At 41.0% G+C, this 9,766-nt stretch overlaps 1 protein-coding gene across 1 annotated transcript; it reads right to left on the bottom strand.

Moving 5' to 3' along the window:
- Positions 1-265: 265 nt before the first annotated feature.
- mchr2 (melanin concentrating hormone receptor 2) lies at positions 266-8,591 on the bottom strand (the record flags this gene model as incomplete). The annotated part of the gene is made up of 5 exons (XM_084052337.1): positions 266-809; positions 2,200-2,319; positions 3,953-4,147; positions 7,179-7,388; positions 8,392-8,591. The coding sequence occupies 5 exons, from the start codon at positions 8,589-8,591 to the stop codon at positions 503-505; spliced, it is 1,032 nt and encodes a 343-aa protein (XP_083908463.1). The 3' UTR covers positions 266-502.
- Positions 8,592-9,766: the final 1,175 nt, after the last annotated feature.

Here is a 9,766-nt window from a genome sequence, read left to right as displayed (position 1 = left end):
TAATACTGGTTTTACTATATGATGATTTTGGTTACATATAGGCCATGTTTCTATATACAGCAATTATTTTTTCTTCTATACAGCAATGACATGCGATGTCTGAATGGTCTGTGAGATTGCCAAGCTATCTGGCAAGTTTGGGAGCTGTAGCTTTTATGGTTTCTGAGACCCAAATGCTTTTAACTGAGAACAAGGAATTTAAAGATAGGCATCTAAAAACTGCACTAACCATACAAACAGATAACTTCAGCATTTTGCAACTCAGAGGTAGGATAATGGTTCTGATGATGATGATAATGATAATAATAACAGTACATCAAACTAGATACTCAAAAACACAATGATGTCACTGGAGAAAAAGTTGATAATGATTCTTTAGTGTATGACATATTCAGTGGGTGAGCTACAGAAATGGCCTTTACGACTGATTGTGTCATTTCATTTGTTCCTGTCCTATACGTTACGAGCCTAGTTAACCTTTGTAGCTGAAGAAGTATGCAGATCATCCGAAGCTGGAGTGTGATGTGGGGACCTGGAAGGAGCTGCCCCCCGCATAGGTCTTGCTGAGCCTGTGGCGGAAGTGACCGCTCAGCAGGATGTAGATGAAGGGGTTGATGCTGCTTGCGGCATAGCTGAGGCAGACAGACAGGTAGTAGAAGGTGTGGTAGGCCAACGTGGGCCGACGGACGGTCAGGTTGACGAGCTGCAGGGCGTGGTACGGACCGACACTCACCAGGAAAACCGCCACCAACACCAGCACCATCTTGGTGAGGCGGATGGCGTGCACGCGGGGCAGCTTGGTGCTGTAACTGGAGAGAGAGTTGAGAGTTGTCTCTTCTGAACTCAGAAGCGCGTCTTTGCTAAGTGTGACGGCTCAATGCAAGGAACTTCTCTTGGCATTTGGAGCGTTGACGAGCTCAACACAAAAACATAAAGATCATCATAAGACTTAAGTAAAAGTATCAATACGGCAATGCAGAAATACTCTGTTACAAGTAAAAGTCCAGAATTCAAAATGTACTTGAGTAAAAGTGCAACGGTATTGGTATGAAAATGTACTTAAATTACCAAAAGTAAAAGTACTCATTGTGCAGAATGTCCCATTTCACAAGTTCAAAATGTTTTAAAATATATATATTACACACCCCATGAAGCATTGCATTCATGGAGATGTTTTTGTCGCATTCCTACGCCAATAATTTGATGACGGGCGGTCTCTCCGGTGGGAGACTGAAAGAGTCTCCTTTGATTCTCTTACCGGATACATTAGCATCTTTCCGCCGGTAATAAAAAAACAAAGGGACAGAATCGTGAATCATCAAGGGCGCTGGATTTGACTGGCGCGACCATCCCGAGGTCGTTGAATTTGACTGGGTCCGACTGGGTCCGACTAGGTTGTTGTGCCGACCGTTCATGTAATTCCCTTCCATAACCTGAGGTCTGGGTTCCCACTCAGGGTTAATACCACCTCCTGAGCAGGGCCCAAATTAATTTCTGACATCCTTATCTGAAACTGAGCCGTAGCGTATGGAAACAAATCCAGAAAACGTGAAATACGTTTCACAGCACGGTTCACTTGGTTCTTGTAGTCGATAAGAGCTACTAGTATTTTGAGACTCTAAGATCAGAAGGTGACTGATAAAAGCAGTCCGCAATCAAAGCTCTCGGACTGAAAAGGTTATCTTTTGGAATGCTAAGCATGGATAACTGCAAAGGATTTAGATGGCACAGTTAAAATAGTGTTTTGGGACTGGAAGAAGAGAGGGTGACTGATAAAGCTGTCCACAATAAAAAATGTCAGACTGAAAATTGTATCTTTTGCTATGCAAGGCTTGAATAACCTTTTTGCAAAGGATGGCATAATTGAAATGAAATACAAACTCTACATGTTCCCCAGCACAAAAAAACAAAAGGTGCCTTTTTGGTATTATAATAAAAATAAAATGTGAAGAATAGGCTTCCTCACTCCCTGCATATACCAATGGTCAATGGCCATGTGCAATTTCAGATCGATTGGTCAACCCACTATGGAGAAAAATGGATGATGGCAGTTTTGTTCATTTAATAGTAGGATAAATAAATAATATGAATAGCCTGTCTCATTTGCAGAGAGAATAAAATGGGTTCATGGCCGGTCTAGTTCATTACAGTGCATGAGGTTAGTATAGCCATAGCAAAGATTTGAGCTAATAGTCTCACCGTCGTGCCTGCTTGTTCCTCAGGTACATTCTCCAAGTATAGCACAGGATGAGGATGTAGCAGGTAAGGATGAGTGGCAGAGGCAGGAAGAAAGATGTGATAGTTTGATAGACTGTGTACCTGAACAAAGAGAGGGGGGTGTCAGTTATTATTGGACATATACTGTAGAATACATGTTTAATTGTTTCATAGAAATCCAAACATTCAGGCTTAACTTGTGCTATTTAGTGCTATAGTGAGTAGTGCACATATAGGCTCTGAGTGGTGAGCCTACATGTACTGTATGACAGGTGTTATCTGTTAGAATGGACATACCATATACCATAAGGAAAGAAGTAAGAGAAGCCCAGAGATAATAAAAAAAACAACAGGAGATATAGTATATTGTGTATGCTATATACATGTGTGCAATTATGTGGAAAGCACTTACAAATGTACAACATGATACATGAACTGTACATCATGGAATTATGCAAAAATACACATACTATAACTATATGTATTCCATATGCAGCACTTAATGTAGATACATAGTCTGTGTAAATCTGTTCTTGTCCTGCTCAAGTACACAATTTCCATCTGTTATATTGTGAACACTGTGTTGTGTTCCATGTGTTGTAAATTCATCAACTACAATCATACAATGTTTCTTTTTCAACTGAAAATCAACTTGCAACATGCTGAACATAGCTGCATTATTATTGTTTGGCAAAGTTACGCTATCATTGCATTTTAAAGCACAGATTGATTTGAAAAGTCAAGCCAAAAATAGTCCCTGGAGAATTCAAATTCAAATGAATGACATATTAATCACAGAATTATGTTCGGCCAACACAATTTACAGGCGAGTTCAGCAACACATGACAGGGGTTTTTAAGCAGGACCCAAATAAAAGAGAATGTAGGCAGTATAAAGGGGGAAACCCCAGTGTTATTCCTCCAGTCAGACAGAATACAGGATAAACAGGTAGTTATCAGTAACCGACCCTGGCAGAATAAAAAGTAACTGTATAATACATTTGATTAGCATCTCAGGCTTTCAGAAACAGGCTACATAAACAGACCATCTGACAAACAGACACCAAAGGCCAAAGCTCACAAGACACAGGTGCACACTCAAGAGACAGGACTGGCTTAGGGGAATGATCTGCAAGGGAAAGTCATTTGGGAGCGGTAGGAGGGGAAAGGAAGGGAAGAGAGTGAAAAGATGAGAAGATTGTGATCGACAGTTTGTATAATTTTGGACAAAATGTCAACTAGGCCTGAAAGTAAATTCATCAACAGGAAAATGGTCTGTGTTCATGCATGATGTATTGCTGACGCTGTGAATAGACAATAACATGTATTGTGTGTGTGTGTGTGTGTGTGCGTGCGTGCGTGCGTGCGTGCGTGCGTGCGTGCGTGCGTGCGTGCGTGCGTGCGTGTGTGTGTGTGTGCGTGCGTGTGTGCGGGGCTAATCTCGCAAACCGCTGGACCGTAAAATTAGCTAGAGGGGGACTTTTAAAATAACCTCCAGATATCAGGAACCACTGCTGCAAAAACCAACACCTACAGTAGCATCTCAGCCTCTTTACTGTACATCAGAGGGACAAAGGGCAAACTTACCTTTTTTAGATTTTTTTAAAAATGTATAATAATAATAATTGACCCTGTAATTTACAGTACATCCCAACGAATTTGGGTTGCTCATGGCATGGGCTCCTCTGAGTTTCAGTACATACTGTAGCATCACATGCAGTTGCCTCATGCCTTACCACAGAACAGCACTGGGAGAGACCAGGTCTATGGAGCAGCTTTCCAGGCCATCGGGGAAGCGGATGACTTTGGAGTGGATCCAGGAAGGTAGGACCAAGACAAAGGAGATCACCCACACAAACAGGTTGATCCCAATGGTCTTGGACTTGGTTCTGAGAGACACCAGACGGAAAGGATGTACCACTGCCAGATACCTGTGTGTGTGTGTGTGTGTGTGTGTGTGTGTGTGTGTGTGTGTGTGTGTGTGTGTGTGTGTGTGTGTGTGTGTGTGTGTGTGTGTGTGTGTGTGTGTGTGAGAGAGAGAGAGAGAGAGAGAGAGAGAATTCAAAGAATGAAAAACATTTTTGAAGAAAAAGAAAAACACTTCCAGCATCAATACAGCATAATGCTTCATGACAATTCACTTTGCTGTAGGCGTGGTTGCAGTGAGCAGGTGAGGGGATTTATAGTCTAGATACCTACGCAGCTGTTGGTTTGATTATCCTTCAAATCCTTTCCTTCAAAATGGGTTTCCTTGGAGGTACAGCATTACATTATACACTATGTTGGGCAGGGAATGGTACAGTAATGGACCGATGAGCAATTTATCCTGCATCCTAATGCATCAATTTCCGCTGATACCCTTGAGAACAATACTCAATTAAATTTGCATTGCAAATAAAAGCAATCACAGCTAAGTTCACAACCTATATTAACCATTTTCAGAAGAGTGGTGATGTTCCTGCCCTCATCACTAGAGCCAGCATTGCATATGCATGTCATTTTATTATGTCCTTTATTTACATAAGGATGCATCCCCTTAATTTATTATGCAGATTAGTTATATTATCAATGCAATTTATGTGTTGTCCCCCCCCCCCCTGCTGCAATGATGGGTCTGTGATGTGACAATAAAGATTGATTCTGATACTGATCCTGTGCTTGCCCATGTAGTTTTAAAACTACTATGGGTAAATGCAACTTTAGACGTAGCGGAGCAGCAAACTGGAACACATACCCGATACCCCTAACGATAAAGAGTTGCAGTCAAATTCTTTTTGAAGAAAAACTCAACTCATCAGCTTTCAGAAAATGTTGCGTAATAGAATGGTCACATTATAATTAATTGTATTTATGCTGTCAACAGTTCTTAGTTTTTACAGTCTTTAAAGTGTTAATAAAACGCTTTCATTGGTCCGAGACCAATGACTACACTTTTTTGTGTTTTTACGGGGCCAAGCACTTCAGTGCTGCAGCACCGTTTTAGTATTGGGATTTTTTTCCCTTTAGATCTAACAAATCTATCTCCTCCTGGGATTTTTGATCAATGTACAAGAAACTTTCTACACAAAAAATCCCGGCGAAATGTTTTTAAGTTAAAAAATTAAGCTTTTATGAGCCAATGAATACTGCAGTTTTATGAACATTATTCATCTGCCCCTAACACATACATGCAGACTCACATTTGTTTGAAACTTTGCAGTAATGTAGAGGGTCATTCCAAATATCACTGAAACCAATCTTACTCTAATTGGCGCTATAGCAATTTTTTGAACATGCAAACTCTAAACAGGCATAAGTCATGCCTCTTTTGGCCGACAGCCATGAAACTTGCTTACACTTGTGCCTTGACTCATGAGGAACACATCTATGACTTTTACCAGTAAGCTCCACCCTTAGATTGTTCGCAATTTTGAGCAGTTTGAAAACACTTAAACCCAGGATTTTTGAGCAATTTGCGTGAAACTGTATCATTTGTGTGAGCTCCTTTTTCTAAAGCTCAGGTCTGTTGGTCCAATGGCTTGATTGCTAAAGCATCTGCCTCTGAATCTCAAGGTCGCCGGTTTAAGCCTCACCTCAAGCATACTTAATTTAAATTGCATTGCACACAACATGATTGTATCAATTAATGATGTGCAATTGTTAAAGATAACACAAAATGCTTATTTGAGAGTATGTTTTTTCAATGTATGACGTATTTCATTGTGAAAATAGCCGATCTACAATCTCACAACTTTTCAGATAGCAACGCTTTGTGAGCTTGTAGATTGGCTACTTTCACTAGTTTCTAGTTTCTTTCTTCTATGTTTCTATGGCTTATTGTGCATATTACTTATAGTTTCTTCTTTCTTTTTTCTGTCTGCAATCCTTGGCCCTGTGTTATCGCTGCTTGCAGCTTTAATTATTATTATGATGTTATCCTTGTCGTTTTGAGAAGCACACAGTACGTCCATTGAGAGAAAGCACTGCAAAGCAGAATTAAATAAAAGTCTCAAGGTGCACAGCCTAACAATATCATGAGCCATTCATTGAGCTAGCGCTCAATGAATGTCCTTGCGACAGACATGTTTCAACCTACTGTATAGGGAAGATCGATACATCTATGTTAAAAGGACATTCTTTGAGTTCCTGCTGTTTTCTTGTTCTCAGGAGAAGCATGTCTACAGTATGCCATGTGCTTAAGGTCAAATAAATGAAATAAAATAAAGTATTTTCTATCATGCAGGTTTGTATAATTTTGCTACAGCCTATGGGCACGGTCATGCACACATAGGGTCAGAAACAGATGATGAGATGAGATATACTTGATTAATCCCTGAAAGGAAATCGAGGCGTTACAGCAGCATAATGTGATAAAATAAATAAAGTCCACGTCCCATTCACTTCCATTCTATGGGAGCAAAGGGGAGGAGCTTCCCGCTCTGGCGTGTTGACGCCGTTGACGAGTTCAAGAGTGGTGAACTTTGACGCGGAGTCAACCAATACGTCAGAAGCACGTGGTGGACCCCACTTAGCAGGCCTTTCGCTTTCGTTTCGTTTTCTTTCAGTGCACCAACCTTTCCAACACAAGTCAAAGAACTACACTTAACAATGGTAATTGACACTTTTGACGCCTTGGCATGCATTGGCTACTACCGTTTAAATGCATATGCAGGCCAGGCCAGCAATGTGTCGATGTATGTGCCTGAGCAACCCCTAATTGCTCCCGAGTGCTACTCACTGCTCCTAGTGATTATAGGATGGGAAAAGGTACAAATTTCACGTATGTGCAAATATACAGTGACAAAAAACACCCCAAGGAGTGGGGACCAATATTATATTATTATGTGTGACTGTAACCATATGCTCCGGGGTAGCATGTAGTAAGGCTTAAATATGTGCTGAAAGTTCTGAAACCTCTGCTAATCATGTGGAAAAACCAGAGGGAGCACTGATGGTGTTGTAGGAACTGGAAGAGGCACAGACCTGTCCAGACTGACGGCTGTCATCACAGAAGCACAGGCCACCTGGTTACAGTTGTCCAGAGAGTTAATGATGGTACATAGAGTGCTGCCAAACACCCAGTGTCCACCACGCGCCCACTGGTGGATCAGGAAGGGCATGACGGTCACATGGACCACATCTGCCACGGCCAGATTACAGACGTACACATCAGGCACTGTCTTCTTTGTTGTCCTGGAGGGGATGAAGACAACACTAACGTAAACCCATTAAGACCTGAGGCCGATTCAAGAAATGATTCTACAGTCAGACTGGTTTCTGAAAAAACATATGTTGCTATATCAGTGGTTCTCAAACTTTTTCATGTGGACCCCCAAAATGATGTATTTGGCCGTGGACCCCCATCACAAAATATTTTGTGCCAGGGACCCCCAGAAGTAAAGGTAAACATTTCACGATTTTTCAAAATTAGCAGATCTACAAGCTCATAGCATGGCACGAAGTGACGCGCTATGAGCTTATATATCTGCTATTTTTTAATAGCCAACCAATGTACTATATATATGTAACTAAAATCTAAGATGACGCAGATGCTTTCCCGGTCTTAATGGGTTAATCATTAAATACACATTTTAATAATAATAATCATAATAACAATAATAATAAGTTAGAAGTGCTCCTCATGCAATCTCTCTCAGCTTCCCTACCATCTAGTAAAAAACTATTGTTGGATATTTTCAGACATAAATATTTGAAAAAAGAAAATAAACGTTACAATCAAACTTATAACTTGCCGGCCCCCCTGCAATAACTCTAAGGACCCCCTAGGGGTCACAGACCCCCTGTTGAATGCCCATGGTATAGACGGAAAAACGAGGGTCCTAGTACAGAGCCCTAGCTCAGTGGAATTCCTTATGGTTCACCCTGACACCCCAGCGCCAATTCAGACCCTTTGAAAAAAAAAGACTTACACCACTGTTTGATGGTATATAGCCTACACATTTAATTGGTAAAGAATGTAAAGAATGCATTGCCTTCATTGCAGACTCCAGAGATCTTTACTTGGGCTTAAATCTGTGTGATCATAATGAGCCACTGAATCAATGAAAAATCTGAACTTTAAAACCTCATTATGGAATAAAGTATTAAATACAAAATAAAACGATGTCCACATGCAAAAGTTCATGGTCAGATAATTTGGGGCTTTTATAATTCAGTTCAACTCAGTAAAGCTTACCTCAGGATTGTCACTATGACAAGAATGTTCCCAACAAGTCCTGTAGAGCAGAGAAATCCAATTAAAGCAGGTAGGATGGTGGTTTCCGTGAAAGAAACAAAATCAAAGTAGTCATCAGAGGAATTTCTGTCATCACTCCAGGACCAGGATACGTTCGGAAACAAAGAATGGTTTGAAGGTGATGCTATCGTCTCGTTCATGTTGCCAAGAGTAATCAGATCAGAGCCTTTTAGTGATTAATTAAGATGACAAGAAACAATTAAATGGATCATAGCACACACTAAAACACCCATCCTTCTCCAGTCCTCATTACAAACATCCGACTGCATCAACTCCTGTGCAAACTGTTGCACCTGCAGCAGTGAAGCGTACTGGTGGCTCAAGCAGCACACACACACACACACACACACACACACACACACACACACACACACACACACACACACACACACACACACACACACACACACACACACACACACACACACACACACACACACACACACACACACACACACACACACACACACACACACACTCACACTCACACACACATTACACACACATAGCTGCCTGCTTCTGTACAGGCTGCGCACTTCCATTGAAATAAAGGCACTAGTCGGAGTGGCGAGATGTCGGAATGGAAGGAGCACCCCCATCTCCAGGCTCTTTTAATCACACATGCCTACTGTAACTAAAACTCCTACAAATGCAAACAATTCATCACTACTTTGTACATTTGTATCAGTCACTGATTTAGAAATATGTCACCATCTGATCAAAGGACATCTGGTATTAAAATACTGTACCTGTGTTTTTTTTTTACACACACCTGTTTACCACCAGATGAGGAGGGAGCAAACAATGTAAAATGTACATACATTGTACTGTAAATGCTTATATATGCACAAAGCACCATAACACTCTCTTTGAATGTACCCTCCCTTTGAGTGCAATGTTCTATGAGAAAGAAACAATCTCAATGTGTTTCTTTTACATAACATTCCAGTATCTCTATGAAATATGATGGAACAAACTTGTTGGATGGAACAGCTTGTTTGCTTGCCAGTGTAGGTGAATACACATTGCATTACCTGTTATGCAACTTCCCAAGATACAGTGAGGTTTCCTCTGGTTGCAGTCATAAACCTGCTACCTGCTACTGGAGCCTTCCCATGACTTATTGCCAATAACCAAAGTCAACATTCACGGCCATGGTCAATATCACTCACGGGGGTCAGAGAACCCCATGCTAATGGGGACTGGGGAGCAGTACTGCACTTAAAGGGATATTTCAATTTCAAACATGTTTGGGGTAATTTTAACGTCTACTCAGGCTTTTGTGAGCAAATGTTCTAATCTTCCGACCATTGGA

The sequence above is a fragment of the Gymnoscopelus microlampas genome (assembly GCF_963454915.1).
Source record: "Gymnoscopelus microlampas genome assembly, chromosome: 3".
Classification (NCBI taxonomy): domain Eukaryota; kingdom Metazoa; phylum Chordata; class Actinopteri; order Myctophiformes; family Myctophidae; genus Gymnoscopelus; species Gymnoscopelus microlampas.
This window is presented reverse-complemented; position numbering and strand designations above follow the sequence as displayed.